The 17,955-nt window shown below is 41.9% G+C and overlaps 1 protein-coding gene across 1 annotated transcript; it reads right to left on the reverse strand.

Annotated features, from left to right (window-relative positions):
* Nucleotides 1-274: 274 nt before the first annotated feature.
* Nucleotides 275-8,020, reverse strand: LOC131217184 (cytoplasmic 60S subunit biogenesis factor REI1 homolog 1-like). The gene is made up of 5 exons (XM_058211994.1): nt 7,804-8,020; nt 3,903-4,505; nt 3,475-3,644; nt 2,221-2,439; nt 275-625 (listed from the first exon to the last, which is right to left on the reverse strand). Exons 1-5 carry the CDS (start codon nt 7,909-7,911, stop codon nt 466-468), a joined length of 1,260 nt encoding a protein of 419 aa, XP_058067977.1. The 5' UTR covers nt 7,912-8,020; the 3' UTR covers nt 275-465.
* Between the last annotated feature and the right edge of the window lie 9,935 nt (nt 8,021-17,955).

Here is a 17,955-nt window from a genome sequence, read left to right on the forward strand (position 1 = left end):
GTGTATTTACAAGGCGATTGGAAAATTAGTTAAATTCCACCATTTCCCTCTCCAAGTTTTCCCCATGCTTCACTCAGATTCTGACACATTATGGGCACATTGAAAAAAAAAATTTGTATCCCAAGGGTGTCACTCATAGTGAGATACTGATACTTCGAAAACTCATCAGAATTATAGTCTTATAGTAATTAAATACCCCTTTGCATGCGCACTCACTGATTTATGTAAAATTGAAAAAGAAGAAGAATAAAGAGAGAAATGTTTGGTGCGCCAAACAATCCAAATATACCATCTAATTCATGCATTAATAAAGCCAAACGTATAAAACATTTTCCTAGGTATTGCAGTATTATATGCTGACACTAGCAAAGTGTTTCTTTTCAGCTCTGATCTCAGGCATTCATACAGAACCATCATGCGCACCTTTTCAGGCAAGGGTCACTCAACTTCTACATGGTGATGTGATCAATAGGGGACGTTCTTGGGGAGGTTTCTGATCACATTACTCTTCATTCCGATTTTCGACCGCATCATCTCCACTCCTGATCTTTTCATCTCCTTTAAAACTTTCATCCTCACAATCTGTTCTTTCGACTGCACCGTTGCTAAACCCATGCTCTGGTACCTGCAAAATTCAAACTTCCAATCACCGTTCTATCGGGGTAATACATCCAAGCCAATGACCTCCTTATATTGGGTTGAAATGCTCTAGAGCACTACATGTTATAGTGCTCTCAGAGCACTACATGTTATAGTGCTCCTAGTTGTATTTACTTGTATTGGGGCACTTCAACTGTTCAATACATTGATCTAGACCGTTCATTTGGTCCACCCCACATTTCATGGGCAACCATGCAAGCATCACAGAAATTTGAGTCAAGATCATTTACACAAAAATTAACTCCAATCAAATATTAGATCCATCTATTTGTTAGAATCCGTGATGGATTGCTTATGATCCTAAAGAATCACGTTTGTCAAGCAACTCTAAAGAACCACTTTTGACGGGCAATCGTAGCCATACCATCCACAGCTTGGGAAAAGGATGGCTATAAAAAATAAGGCCAAATCAATGATGGACCGATCACCCAATCAGTAGAATTTTTGCATGGTAGCCTGAAAAGATTTGATGCGCAATTCAGATCAATTGATTGGACCATCTAACTAAACTTAGGCAACTAGGAGCGCTATTAACTTAAAAAGTGCTCTGAGAGAACTGGAGCATTTCTCTTCTTTGATCTACAGAGAATTGGTTGAGAAATCGGAACGAATACCAAGGCTTTCTTCTTTTTTCTTAACGATGAGACAAAAAAAGAGGCATCTAAGTACTACTGCCTAGGTACTGGATCTCGGGTGAAAATTCTATTATGATATTTGGATGCTATGATTTCTACACATTTTTGGGAGTGGATGGTTATTTTTTAATGGACATGGCAGAAAGTGAAATGGAGCGAAAATTTAATTTCTCTTCATAGGCATTCATTGTTTTGGAGAGAATGACTAAAGAAAAGATATGATAATCAACTGCATTCTCCATATTTCACGATGGGTTTGACGATGGTAAGTCCTGGTGGATACATATCCAGTGGCACCATTGGCTATTGGCTGGCACATCCCCTTTCTTTGCCGCCTACATCGCGGCATCCACTGAGGTGGGCTGAAGATCGTGCCACAAAGATGACTGCGGATACTCTTGGAATTGCAAACAAATAGCTGAAGAGAACCATACGCTGTTGATGAGTTCTCTCTATTTCCCTTCATGTAGAAAATGACAAAAACAAAAAAGGATAGCTTTTGAAAGGAAGAGTGAAATAAGAGATGAGGGGTTTCAGTCATGGCTGGAATAGGCAGCCCGAAATAGAGACAGCACATACATTAAGTTATATAACAAGGAAAACCAAGAAAGACACAGCCCATACATTAAGTTATACAACAAGGAAAACCATGAAAGACACGAGGACTGAAGACGAGGACAGGAAAAAAGAAGGGAGCTACCAATGCCAAATAAAGAAATAAATAAACAAATGATTAAACATGTATATATTGCAAGAAATCAGAAGTAATGACTTCTTGAAGGCAAAGGACAAAATCAAAATTTTCTAAGTGGCTTTCTAATTGGTATTACCAGCATCACCAATTTCTATCAACAAGGATTATGTGAAAGCAGTTTCGTCACTTCTAATTTTAAGAGACAAAAAGAATGATAAAAGCAGCAAATACCTTGATGCCAATGAAATAGCAAGGGCAATATCTCTTTCAAGAGATGGCCGTGGTTTCTGGCGATAGTAACGCAGAAATTCACGAGAACCAAGAGCCTTGACAGATATCCCGTTATCCGTTTTTCTTGTTATTACAAGCTCGGACCCACCAGTTCCCAGTTCGACAGCATTGATTATTTCATCTGACACTACCAACTGTTTTCCATCCGAATCCACATAACTACCAAAAGAAACAACAAACCAACACAATCAAATTAAAAGTAATATTATGGGATAAATGCATGCAAGTGAGAAAACAGCTGCTAAAATCATAAAACAACTTGTCAAGCTGGTGCAATTTAAGAAAGAACAAAGGAAGAACAAACCAGCAATTGATATAACCAAAAACACGCAACAGAAACTAGCAGTGAAGAAAAGAGAAATATGATAATAAGATACAGAAAATCATTAAGAAGGTTGCCAGTTTAATTAGGAATAAAGGGGAACACTAGATGCAGCAATTATAATACGGATCAAGAAAAATCATAGTAGAAGAAAGCTGATTCTGGAACCAACTCTGCTCAAAGTGATATAAACAATTGCCAACACAACTTGAAGTCAAGAAAAAATATAAAGCGAGGCATGAAACCACTGCACCAAAATACTTTCCACTCCTACTTCCTTTAGAGGCTATAAAGGGAAGTGGGAATTATCTTTCTATTCTTCTTTTTCTTTTCTTAATCGGGAATGAATGCTTTATTAAACGAGAAAAGCCTGAAAGCAAAGTTAAGGCATTACAAGAAACATCCGACCAACCGAGAGGGACACCTCCCAGACTAGAAGACGGAAAGAAAACGGAGGCCCCAGCCAATGAGCAAACAAGGCATTTTAACTCATGAAATGGTAATGAAGAGCAAAAATGAGCAAATGAAGGAGAGAAACCTCCCAGAAATGGGATTCTCTGTTTGTTGCCCTTCACAAAAATGACAATGAAGAACAAGAACAGTGAAATGTTTCTGGGATTAGTTTTATTTGAAAGATGTCCAAGAGAAGTAAAACATTTTGTGATTGCTAATATCTAATTGAACCAGCATAATTACCAAAGACAACATTAAAACATGCTGTCTACCCAAAGTCTACTAAACTAATTTAGCAATTCGTTGAAAAAGGGATGCAGAAAACAAGTAAATGCCTTATGATATGCCATTATAATTACAAACACAAATTTAAACACAGGTTCAAAAAGTAGGCAAGGAAATTATGAGAAGATAAAAACCTGCTACTGTAATCATAAAATTCTTCCAACTCTGCTTCCTCATCATCACCTCCATCCCCATAGCGTACTTTGCAGTGACCTTTTGCTATCATATGCTTCCTCACCGCTTCCAAGCTCAGAAAAGGTTGGCACCTATCATTGCAGTACAAACACATGAAATCTCTCTTGACCTGGAAGACAAGGCAAAAAAATCATAAGTTAACGTTATAAACATTTTAAAAGAATGAATTGCAACAAATGACATTTTAAAACTCGCGGAAACTAAGTTGACACAGTTTTGCTCGAGAATGAATCAAGTTGCCTACGAAACATTTACGCTTCGTTGATTCGAGTAGAAACCGAACAAAGTCCAATGGTTTCATCATCAGGCTAGCCATACTCTAAACATGAGTTTTAAAACATTGGCGACAGTAGATGTATCTTGATACCTTAAGACCAACATATGTAAGGAGGCCCTCAGGATCCTTCAGATACTCGACATCTGGGATGAAAAACCCATGCTGTTTGTGCATGTGAACCATGCAGCTTTCTATGGTTTTATGCTTTAGATCACAGATAAAGCAGCATGAAGGATCCAACTCTTCATCATCAGCGTCATCATCTGGCTCCACTGCAGAACTGGATGTCGGTTCACTCACATCAAGATCCATTAAGGATTCAATGGCCTCACCAACCAATTCATCATCTGGATCAACCTCAACCCATTCATCTCCACTATCTTCACTCTCTTCGCTCTCCAATTCTCTTGGGATTAGAGGCTTTCTTGTAGAAGTTGGCTTATTTGCCCCACGATTTCCCAGTGGCTTAATGACTGTAATTCCTATGCTTTGAGATTCCGGCCCTTGAGAAGCCCGCACAATATGAGATCGTGATTTGAGATGTTGAGCATGAGCCTTAGAACTTCTATACTCTTTTCCACAAAGAGCACACTCATATAGCATGCGGTCCTCACTCAACTTGCTTTGTTCTGCAGCTAGTGCAGATTGTCTAGCTAGAAATAATGCTTCTGTGACCCCTGGAACTCCTGCAACCTGGAGAAAAAGAGCATATTAGAAACTCGAATATTCATGTCAAACCTGTCAAGTGTATATAATGAGATGAATAAACAAGCTGTGGAATGAAAGCACATAGATTTCTGATGGTAGAACCACCCCCACCTCCCTGACAGTTAGATTTGGCAACAGCAAAAATAACTCTACCAAGGAGACGTGGACCAAGTCTGTTGACAAAATTTGTTTACGGGTGTCTGATTAGATTAGCAATTGGATGCTGAGTAAGTTTCTTGAGTATAATTATGCTTTTAGCCATTCATCTAAGGGGTCGTTTGGATGCCCGTAATTTTATTTTTTTTGGTAAACACATTACACCTCGGTTTACATGCTATTCCGTTTGGCTTATACGTGGGAATCTGTTTACAGGTAAACAGATTGTATGTTTGGCTAGCCTATGAAGTGTTTACAATGAATAAGGTAGGTATTCATACCACAGAGCTTGAGTGGTGAACCTTCCAAAATCTGCAAATCACGTAAGAAAGACTTGATTTTTTTTAGGGCCCTGAGAGAGCATTAAAGCATGCACACGCTGAACAGATTGCATGTTTTCCACCCATCACGGTGGGCCCCAAATGCAATCTAGAAGTTTTTAATGGTGATGTCCCATCCTCCCTTCGTCCGGTCCATTTGATAATGGACAGGCCGTTTTTTAGCGCCACAGGAGAGCATCAAGGGAAGTAGATTGGATGTACCATACACATTACAGTGGGCCCCACATATCATGAGTGTGTATTAACCATTGTGTGTACAATGCCTTTTTAGCTGTAAAGACTTTACCTGTAATCTGGAACATGGCTTTTTACCAGGTTTCAGATTACAACTAAAAGTTGTAATGTGTTTACAGCCTGTAAAGCCTTTACAGGCAAATACATGTATCCAAACAGCCTTGTAATCAGATAACCTGTAATCCCTTGACAACATAAGGACTTTGTAGGCATCCAAACGACCCCTAAGTGCATGAGCATTATCCAAACTGGGCGGATGCTCACGTTTGCAACTGCTAAAACTGTAGATACAGTCGCTATTGGATTCAGTTGCGTGACATGACATTATTAGTCAAATGCAAGCTCAAAAGCATATAAACTTTTTCAGAAACTTAAACAACAACAACCCATACAGTTCAACTAAGGATCCAAACGCATCATTGTATCAGCCACTTCTTCTTCCACTTTCTTTCTTTTTTTCCTTCTTTTTTTTTTTTTTTTTTTGAGAGGTAAAAATAGCTATGAGACTTAAACATCACTCATGAACACTCTCCCCAAACAAACACAATAGTTCCCACAAAAAAAGAAGGGAAAAAAAAACAAAATAAAAAACTCTCCCCAGAAAGCAAAAGCAATAGCATGACTTTATTACTAAATACTTTTTTTATAGAGATGTTTATTATTAAATGCATATCATCTGAAAGTAGAAATATGCCAATAACTACATAAGAAACTGACAGCGGGGTCGATGGTTTATTCGAGGACTACAACATCCAAATCCAATCGCCAAGAGGCATGCTGAGCCCACTAGCACCTCCCTACATGCACGCCTACACAAAGATTAGGGCTGTCAATGGAACGGGCTCGGGCCTGCCAAAATCAAAATTTTGAATAGGCCCAGCCCAACCCGAAACAGTTCAAAATCCAGGCCGAGGACAACCACAGGCCTGGCCTGTTGACAGCACTAACAAAGATGCAGGAAAACATGCTAATGTGCATGACTGTCAGGCTCACCCCACCATGAAGATGACCTGACCCAAAAATGGTCTAGTCCCCTCATCAAATGGGCTCCATATGTATGAAAAATGGGCCACAGAAGAAGGGCCAACAACTGCACATTCAACTTGCACATGGGACCACCTGATGAGTGGACTAGGCTTAGATGTCATTAATGTGGTTTCAGCAGGATTCGGATTGCATAGCGTAGAACACAGCACCGACGTCAGTACTGTGTATACTGGCAAAGTTCTGTGGGCCCCACCATGATGCATGTGTTTTATCCACACCATCCATCCATTTTTCAGATGAGCCCAAAATGAGGCAAATCCAAAGCTCAAGTGGATCACACCACAGAAAGCAGTGGAGACAATGACGCCCGCCATTGAAACCTTGTTGGGGCCCACCATGATGTTTATTTGCCATCCAACCTGTTCAAAAGGTCACACAGACATGGATGAAGGAAGAACACAAATGTCAGCTTGATCTAAAACTTCTGTAGCCCCCAAGAAGTTTTCAATGGCAGGAGTTCAATCCCGACTGTTTCCTGTGGTGTGGTCCACTTGAACTTTGATCTGCCTCGTTTTTTGGCTCATGTGCTAAAGTGACCTGGCAAAATGGATGGACGGCGTGGATAAAACACATACATCATAGTGGGGCCCACAAAGCTTTGCCACAATGCATAATACTGAATTTGTTGTTGTGTTCTACACTACGCAATTCGTTTCAGCACATGTTCCCATATGCCAGTGCAAGTGCAGTTCAGTGTGCCTCTTAATCTAAATCTTCCACACCCCAATACCAACTTAGGTTGACTTTATTAAAAAGGTATAGATTACAAAATCAGTAAAAGAAAAAGGGGGTGGGGGGGATCCAACAACAAATGGCAATTGTATTCTATCATAACCAGAAAAAAAAAAAAAAAAAGACTCAGATTTCCAATAATTCGTTCCCTATTTGGATGCACAAATTAATTGAATTGCAAACAGCGGGTAGACAAAACTGAAATGTCATCTCCTTCCATTCCTAGCAGGAAAGAGAACTCAACTTGCAAGGTCCAACTTGAAATTAATGTGATAACATTGAGGATTAGGAATCCAATCCCTCCACATCACAATCTGATCATTTCCTGTCTAATGAGATTAAAAAATAATTTAAAAAAAAATTGAAATGCGTATCCAAACGCCCCCTCAATCTACACCATCAGGGGCAGTCCCATAACCCAATTAGATCCAATCTCACAGCATCCATCGCCACAAACAACAAGAACCCTATTGCATCAAAATTTAATACCCCCAACATCACAATCTGATCATTTCCGGTCTGACTAGATCGATATTGGAATCTTCAGTTCCATAGAACATCCAACCACCAACCCCCCCCCCCCCCCCCATCTATGACATCAGACGAAGGACTCATGTTCCAAATAGCTCCGATCCCACGATTGATGGCCACAGACATCAAGAAACCTAATTACATCTAAACAGCGAGCAAAACCCTAACGAGGCAACGAGAAAACAAGAACACTAACGCAGAGAAACCCTAACCCTAGAAATCCGAAAGAAGAGATGTAATACCTTGCGCTTGAGATTGTAGCGGTGCCATTCGGACTTGTAATGAAGCTTTTGCTCATACTCGTCAGAGAATTCCGAATTGCAGGAATTGCATGTCAGACCTCCCGCCATCTTCTTCTTCGTTTTCTTCTATCCGTACCTTCCCAAAACGCGATTTTTTCAGATCGTATTTTGGAACCGCGTATGGGTAGGATTTTGATTTTTTGAGGAAGAGGAGGGGCTTGGAAGGCGAAGCTTATATAGGATGGGAAGGAAGAAATGCATACGACTGCCCGATATTTAGGGCGGTGTACAATGTTCTCACCCGAATGGACAACGCTTGGGTGGATCGCTGATTGTGGGGCCCACCATAATGTATTTGGCTTAGATCCACTCTGTCCATCCGTTTTGAAGGCTCAATTTATGAAATTATCCCAAAAATTGAACATATATAAACCTTAGGTGGACCACACCACATGGAAGAGTGATGATTGAATACCCACCATTAAATACTTCTTGGGGGCACTGGAATGCTTATTTTCCATCCAGACCGTTGATAAGGTTATAAAGACGTGGATGAAGTGACTGGTCGAATATCAGCTTGATCCGAACTTTTTTGCCTTACAAGAATTTTTTAATGGTCGATCAACACTGTTTCCTATGTTGTGGTCCACCTCGTATTTGGATTAGCTTCTTTTCTAAAATCATACCCTGAAATGAGCTGTAGGACTGATGTACAGAGTGGATTTAAGGAAAATACATCGATGTGGGCCCCACAGTCAGGGATCCACCGAAGCTGCGTCCCTCCTGAAAATGGAAGCGGATTGGCTAGTGTAACGAAACAGATGTGTGTACGTGTCGCTCGAAGACGAGCGCTGACGCTCCTCGAGCTCAGGGCTGTACTAACGGTTCAAAGGAGATCAAAGTTACATGGGCCCCACAGTGATGTTTTTATTTTATCCCCACCGTTAATTCATTTGGATAGATCATTTTAGAGTATTAGCCCAAAAATAATTCATATCCAAATCTCAAATGGACGACAACACAGATAACCGTGGGACAATGATTCCCACCGTTAAAACAATCGTAGGCTCACCACAACGTTTATTTTCCATCCAATCTGCTCATAAGGTCACACAGACCTGGATGAAGAGGAAAAACAAATATTGTATCCATCCATAACTTTTGTAACTCCAAAAGGGTTTCAATGGAATGAGTTGAAATCCCCACTTCTTTTTGCAGTGTGGCCCACTTAATCTTTGTATCTGTCTTATTTTTCGGTTCATGATTTAAACCTAGCTCTCCAAATGGACGGACGGTTTGGATATAACACATAACTCATGGTGGGACCCACAGAACCTAGTGACGTCAACCCATCAGCCAGGTCCCGGCCAGGTCGGTGGTGTGCGGTACACCAGCCAATCCGCTTCCCTGAATACGCCCGGTTCGTACATGTGCGACTACAGTTAGGTGATCTAGGTCGTTGGCCCGCACGGTCACACCCCAGATGAAGGACGACCCTCGAATCTTCCACGTCGGGATATCCTAGACGTGGATATCTGGCCCTTTTTATTGACCGTTCCTACATTTTTTTTTTGGCTTGGCCATCTTGTAGGCCTTTTTCCGCTGATCTAGGACGTTGGTCCAGTGGGTCACACCATGGATGAAGGACGATCTTTCTCGATTGAAAGATCAACCCGTCCGTATCTGACCTTTTTTCTGGACTCTGCCTCCATTTTCAAGGCCCAGTAATGGAAGGTCTGGATTTTCCAAGTTAGGAGATCTTTGTCCATCCTCCATCTACAGGTGGTCAGCGGATCCCATCACATGTGGATTTGAAAACGGTGGGCCCCACTAACAAACGCTACGATGTAACGTCACTGGTGACGGACATGGCTTATAAAAACAGCATTGCGTGCACAAGAGGTAAGGCCAGGTGTGAAAATGGCAAACCCGATCCAAACCCACCAGCGAATGAAATAGGGACGAGGTTTGGCTAGTGACGCGGACACCAGCCAGGTGGCTAGTGGACGGTGCTATGTGGACCCCACCGTGATGTATGTGTTTTATCCACGCCGTCCATCCATTTTTAAAGATATTTTTATGGATTTATCCAAAAAATAAGATATATCTAAATCTCATATGGACCACACCATGGGAAAACAGCTGTGATTGAATGTCCACCATTGAAAACCTCCTAGGGCCCACTGTAATGGTTATTTGACATCTAACTTGTTGAATAGGTCATACATACTTGGATGGAGGGAACAAATATACATCATCTTGATCCAAAACTTTTGTGGCCCAATAAGTTTTTAATGGTGGGCGTTCAATCAACATTGTGCGGTCCACCTTAGATTTGGATCAACCTTATTTTTGGGCTTGTACCATGAAATGATACAGAAGAATGCGTGAACGGCATGGATGAAACACACATATCATGGTGGGGCCCACATACCATCGACCACTAGCCAGTGGCTAGTGGCGAGTAGCCGATCCATTTCCACGAAATCCATGGCTGGTAGGCGGACACACGGCCTCACATGCAGCTAAAGGGTGAGAGTGCGAATGTGCATTGCTGGGAGAAAAATGGACAAGTCGATAAGTCAACTTATGGAATGGACTAACTCTATCGAACCAGCCTGAGCCCATAAAAACCCGAGCCCGGTAAAGCTTCTACATCCAAAAGCGGGCTGACCTTTAAGAAGGGTAATGCAAATGCAAGGACACTCGAAGAGCTTCTAAGCTCACATAAGTGGTTGGAAGACCGACCTAATTCATACGTCGGCTAAGGGACGGTTATGAATCGTCTGTAGATCAGCCACACGTCAATCACAGGTCGATCATAGCTCGATCACCGATCGATCACAGACTGGCCATAGTTTAGTCATGGATTGACTATAGATCAATTACAGGACGATCACAGATCGACCATAGCTTAATTATAGATCAGTCATAGATAAGTTGTATGACGATCACAGATCGGCAATGTCACGCCCCAAACTTGGAAAACGGGCTCACAAAATTCTCAATTACCAAATCCGGCGTCGGCAGCCTCCGTAGTGCCCCATTATTGGCTCCCAGCACTCATATGCCAGATTCAAATCCTGAGATCCTATAAGGAGGATTTTCAATATGAATTTATTTTTTTTATAATGGAGCATAACCACAAGCATAACCAAGTCACAAAACAACATCACCACATATCCATTGTATCAAAAACTTAAGTACGATGCGGAAAGGGAACTACAAGGTGATCAAAAGCCTCCAAAATAATCTGATGCGCGCTCTTGCTTCAGCGCTGCTGCGATCCAACATCACCTGTACGCAACGATCGTGCATAAGCTTACAAAAGCTTAGAGGGTAGTGTAAGTATGTGCGCAAGGCGAGTGCCAAGTACGCAGTATCAGAGTAATGTGAAAATATGCGGGTAAGTCTATGAATACTATCAGTTGTGCTAAGGATATACGATGCAAGACATGAATGTTATCGGCCATACCAAGGCCATGCGATGCGAGGCCTACGTAGCCAAATGTCATATGCGTGATGCAAAGCAAGCATGTCAGTCATCATCAAGTACATATATCAATACAGTTTCTCTCTGAGATATCATCGGGGTCTAGTACACTCCACACTGACTGTCGCCTCCTTAGCCACACAGCCCAGTGAGTGGAAGAGACCACACTATCCGCCTAACCAGTAGTCTGCCAATACCTACTCGGCTCGTCGATAACGGATCCATTTGCGAGCTGGTCAAACTCAGCCTAACTTACAACCCCCTCACTCAGGCGGATAAAGCCACACCTCCTTCCAACCGACCTCGACACAGTGGGAGACGCGGTCTACTGGTATTCGGCACTCGTGCGCTCGTGTATCCACTCGGTCTAAATGTTGGAGCATCTCCTGGTACCAAAAAGGTTTTAGGATTTTCACCTAAGGACATCTTATGTGCCCACAGTGCTAGAGCCAATATTTTCAGTATCCAATCTGGTCATCCATAATGTGCCTGTGGAGGTCATGGCCCTGACGTCGCTAAGGCATATATTGAGACCCAAATATTACATAATTTTTTCCATTTACATCTTGATTTTATGCACATGAATCAGCTTAGTGTTCTAATTTACTCATGTATGTGTTGCAAGGGTGAATTTAAATGCTTAGATTGAAAAAAGGTGCTAAAAGCATGGATTTGATGCTCAAGAATCGCCAAGGCAAGGGATGAATTTTAGGAGACAAAGATTGAAAAATTCATATGCCAAAGATCTAAGAAAACTAAGTGAAGAATTAAGAAAATCGAAGATTTGAAGTGAAGAATCCTAAAATCGTCCTGAAAAGTGCATTCTGAAGCTCTGAAGTCTATTTTGAAAAACTGCGCAGCAGAAAATCTATTTTAAACAAACTGTGCAGCGATAAGTCTATTTTGAAAAAATGCGTATATTTGAGGCTGTTTTTAGGGTTTTTCAACTTTGTACGAAAATTGGAGTTCCTTACTTGTTAATAAGGCTTTTTATGGCATTCCTAAACATCATTCAAGGCATCCCAAAGCAAGAATTAAGTTTTTTAAAGAGTCTTTAATTTTATTTTTTATAAGTTATTATTTTTAGATCTTTTCTATTTGTATTTATTTATTTCTTTTTATTTTTTTATTTATACAATTTAATTATGTCTTTATAAGTTCCTTCTAGCCTAAGCTATAAGGGAAGCACATGGGTTTAATAATTCTTTAAGATTATGATGATTGATTGTTTTAACGATGAGAAAAATGGTGTATGCATGTTATCTATTATTTATATTTTATTTTTTTATCCTCTTGTGAGATCCATATGTTTCCATCGTATGAGATCCACATTGATGGATAGGCTTACCCTAGATCAATCGGATTTCCTATATAGGAGAGGTTTTCAACCTGTTATGTTTCTTTGATATTCATTATCCTATAAATATTTAATACTTAAAATCACTAGTACTTGAGAATATATGCCAATGGTGCAAATTCATGATTTTCTAATATTTTATATAACTTATTAAAATATTTAAACTGTTTTATTTTCCGATTAGGCTGACCATAGTGCTCAGATCCTAGTTGTGTTATCCAAGTCATCGTGATTTTGGAACATTAACCTATGTGTGGAACTTTGAAGCTTGGGTGTTATTTTATTCAGTTGAATTACATCCATTCGAAAATTCCAAAATCAAATCACCAGTTTTGTTTTTATCACTTATTTTGTTTTGCATTTGATTTTTTCCTTCTCACAATTCATCTCTCTGTGGGATCGACCCTGTATTCACGAGATACTACTTACGAACCTCTGCACTTGGAGGCAAGCAATTAGCGTACAATGATCATGTCACACATATGCAAGATGCATGAGTCACACTGTCCAGTCATATAGCAATCTTGTGTGTACCGCTTGCTCATGTGGGTAACTCATATCGGTGAGTCCTTAATAATCTGCCCAATGGCATATGCTATGATCAGTCACTCCTCATATCAAGCATACATATGATGTGTATGGGCATGAATCATAGAGTTATACTAAGCACGTTATATGGTGATGAATTATCCTCACAATGAAGATTGACCTAGACAGCCTACACACAACAAGTATAGGCCTATCAATGGGCCCTAAGGAGAGTTACAATGCAGACATTTAACCAACATTATTCTTACAATGTAAACGTCAAACCATCATTACTCCCAAGGCATGACCCGCCATAAACATCATTATATACACGACGGTGGAATCACACATTGTAATGGACCTTATACACATGCCATTGGGCCTCAACCCATGGGCCTCAAATATATCAAATGGGCCGCATCACATGGGCCTCACATATATCAAGGTGGCCTTAACAACGAGCTTCATGTATAACATCGGGCCTTATCAAATGGGTCGAATCAATGGGCCAAGTTGAATGGGCTGAGTTGAATGGGCCAATTCAAATAGGTCAAACACAATTCATCTATTTTTTTAAAAATCAATATAAAGTACTATATTAAAAAAATGAATCATATCAACCATGTCGTATCTAACCATGGTGATAATGATTTCCACGGTTAAATTCCAGTGGGCCCCACCATAGGGTTTATTCCCCAACCAACTTATTCATAAGGTCACAAAGACCTGGATTTAGAGGAAGAACAAATATTATATGGGTCCAAACTTGGTAGCCTAAGGGATTTAATGGTGGACGTTCAAACCCACTATTTTCTGTAAAGTGGTCCACCTGATCCTAGATCTGTCTTATTTTTTAGTCTCAAGCTGTAAGATGAGCTTACCAATAGGATGGACAATTTGGATGCAACACATCCATTAGCGGGCCCCCATAGAGATGGACGGTCATAGATAAATCACATACCTCATGGTGGGGTCCATACGTGTGGCCCACCAGATGGATGGACGGTCGGTTGGATGGATGGACGGATGCACATACATCACAGTGGGGGCCTACGGCTGGGACCCACGGTCCCTGCCTCTCCCACCTACGTAGCAGCAGGATGCTGCTGGCCATAGCCCAGTCATAGATCGCCATAAACTAAAAGACACCCCTAGCAAGGTCAAGAAGTCTCAGCATCCGGGCGAATGAAATATTATCTTCTACCTTAATTGACGAACATAAATAAATGTCGATCTGTCAATCAGGGCAGTACCTTTTGGCTCAGCTCTAATTCTGTTACCGCTTCAAGACCTGACCTAAAGCTGAACTATGGGCTTAAAGAGTCCTCATTGAAGATCAAAGATCTCCCCTTCGAGATCTTCGGGAGATAAGAGTAAATCCTGATGACCTCGAGACTCCGCAATCTCAAGGAGAACCTAGATCGTATCAAATCTCCAAGATATTAGGGGAGACCCCCTTCCATAATGGGATCCTCTCTTCCCTATAAATGGGAGAGTTTCATCCACTATTAAGGTACGTTCATGAAAACCCTAAACACCTGACTAATCTCTTTTCTGGATATCCTACTTCCAAGACCATGAGCTTGACTTAGGCATCGGAGAGTCCTCTGAATGAATTAGGGCCTCCTCTGTCTCTCACCTCCGTCTGTGCAGGTTTAAGGAGGAATACTGTAAAGGGTCTGCCAGAAAACTGCATCAACAGTTTTGCGCCGTCTGTGAGAACGACACAGTTAAGCCGTTCCAGTTCTACCAGTGTCAGCAATAGCAAAAGGAAAGAAGAAAGCCCAATCTCCCCCCATAGCTATTCTGATCAACACCGTACCTACACCCGCCCAGGCCACGCAGGCCATCGAATGCCCTGAGCGACAGGAGAGTCATCGTGGCTCCCCACAAAGTCAGGTCACTTCAGGATCGAGCCAACGCAGTCAGCAAGCGCATGGTAGGGGCAGTTGACAAGATGCGAGAGAGAGAGAGAGAGAGGTTGGAGAGATCAAGGCCAACTTAGGCTATTTGAAGCAAACGATGGAAAATATGCAACCTCAACACGTCCATGAGCCTGATCACCAAGGGGAGGGACAGTCGAGCTACGTTCAACCCCGCATTAACCCTCCTTAACCCTCAATCGTACATGTCGCCTCGCAACCAAACTCTTAACCCGCCCCTATCGTACCCGCTCCATCTCACGTGTCGGGGATAGTTCCGCTACCTACCTCCGACCTGCGGCATGAGAAAGATCGGCGGAGGACAACACGGCCCCGATCGAGGCCACTGTCGACAGCAAAGAACCTTGGAGGAACGAGCTGCAGAGCCTAAAGCGACAAATAGCTGATATGAAGCTGACCTATCGAGGCAATATGACTGCTCCAGAAGAGACAGAATTGCTATTCACAATCGACATTATGTGGGCGCGATTGCCAGATAGGTTTCGACTAACCTCAAATAACCCACTACATAGGGAGCACCGACCCAACAGAGCACATGGAGTCATTCCGAACCTACATGGAACTCCACAATGCGTCTGATGTGGTCATGTGCTAAGCTTTCTCGCAGACTCTGGCCGACGCTGAGTGGCTTTGGTTTAAATAATTAAAATCGAGATCCATCAGGTCATTTTTCGAGCTCGGCGGGGCTTTCGTCACCAATTTCATTGGAGAAAAGAAGAGACTCAAAGCGTTAGCCCATCTCATGAATATAGGCTAAAGAGACGGCGAGCACTGCAAGTGCGAAAACACTTGAACGAAACCGCACTGAATGTCATCATGACCGAGTTGAGAGATAAGTTGTTCCTCTTCTCTTTATATAAGAACCCTCCTACTACATTGGCGGAGTTCCTAAACTGATCACAGAAGTATGCTAATGCCGAAGAATCTCGAATCTTGCGAGACTTCGTTCAAAACACAAGTTCTGCGGCAAAAAAACATGCAAAGAAAGAATCAGACTCGACCAATACGAGCATAAAACGAATGGATGATCGATCTTGTGATGACCGTAGGTCAAGCAAACAACCCGACAACAAGTTCACCGCTTACACCCCGCTGAACAAATCTCAAGAGCAAATCCTGATGGAAGTAAAGGATGAGCGCTTTGTTCAGTGGCCGAATAAGCTACGAGGCAACCCCGACCGAAGAAGCAAGAACAAATATTACTACTTTCATCGTGATTATGGTATAACACGAGCGATTGTTACCACATCAAGCAGGAGATCGAAGGGCTTATCTGGGAAGGCCACCTCGGCGAGCACATGGATCAAAGAGGAAGTCGGGCCACGGCGACTGAGGAACAACCGATCAACAACCACCTAACCAGGGAGATCCGAACAATATTTAGAGGCTATAAAAGGCGGAGGCAATTCGAACAATGCCCGAAAAATTCACGCAAGGAGCATCGGACGCCCAGAAGTAAAAATTATGATCCTTACCCGACCCTTGAAAGAGAGAAAATTAGAAAGGTACAATGTGACTTTCACCAATGAGGACGTCCGAAGTGTTCACTACCCTCACGACAATGTATTGGTAATCACCATTACTATAGCTAATCAGAAGGTTTTCTGAATTCTCGTCAATACAGGGTTGTCGGCGAACGTACTTTTCCTCCAGGCCTTTAATAAGATGGGTGTTGGTCGGGCTTCACTTTAAGCCGTAAAAACTCCCCTGATCAGATTCTCCGGAGGTTAGGTTATGCCCGAAGGGGCTATCCAGCTTCCACTTACAGCCAGAGATGAAAAAAATTAGACTACCGTAATGGTTGACTTCCTGGTAGTCAGCTAATCATTCGTTTACAATGCTATCCTTGGTCGACCATCATTATACCTTCTCCGAGCGACAGTATCGACCTGCCACCTCGCTATGAAATTCTCAACCGAACACGGTGTGGGAATTGTCAAGGGCGACCAATAGGATGCTCTGCAGTGTTATGCTACAGCTTTGAGAGCCCCCCTTGAAACAATGATAATCGATTCTTTGGACCCGCAGGAGGAACTCAGGCACGTGGCCAACACTATGGAAGACCTTGTTCTGATCTTTTTGGACGAGTCTAATCCCTCTAAAGCAGTACAGATTGGATCATCCCTAACACCACCATTACAGGACAAGGTGGTAGCCCTCCTCCGACACTTTGCCTGCGTTTTTTGCATGGTCCCATGAGGACATGCCGGACATTGATCCTGTCATCATGACGCATCGACTAAACATCGATCCATCCTACCGCCCGATTCGACAGAAGAAACACGCTCTTGGCCTAGAAAGATACGCGGTAATTGGAGAAGAGATCGGCAAGCTCCTCAAGGCCGGCTTCATCGAAGAAATCTACTACCCGAAATGGGTGGCCAACGTTGTACTAGTTAAGAAAGCTAATAGGAATTGGCGTGTCTGTGTAGACTATACTGACCTAAACAAAGTTTGCCCAAAAGACAACTTTCCTCTTTTTAGGATTGATAAGTTAGTAGACAGTACCACAGGACAAGAATTGTTTTGCATAATCAAGATACAATCAGATTGTAATGCACCCAATAAATAAATCTAAGATCGCCTTTACCAATGAAAAAAGTCTTTATTGTTACTGCGTGATGCCTTTCGGTTTAAAGAATGTAAGAGCGACCTACCAGAGGTTGGTCAACAAAATGTTTCCTCGCCAGATAGGGCGAACCATGAAGGTTTATAATGACGATATGCTCGTCAAGAGTATAAAAGCCATAGACCATGCGGCCAACTTATAGGAAATATTCCTCATTCTCTGAAAATACCAAATGATAGGTTCGAAAAAGTTCCTCGACTTT

Source organism: Magnolia sinica, chromosome 10 (assembly GCF_029962835.1).
Source record: "Magnolia sinica isolate HGM2019 chromosome 10, MsV1, whole genome shotgun sequence".
NCBI classification, from domain to species: domain Eukaryota; kingdom Viridiplantae; phylum Streptophyta; class Magnoliopsida; order Magnoliales; family Magnoliaceae; genus Magnolia; species Magnolia sinica.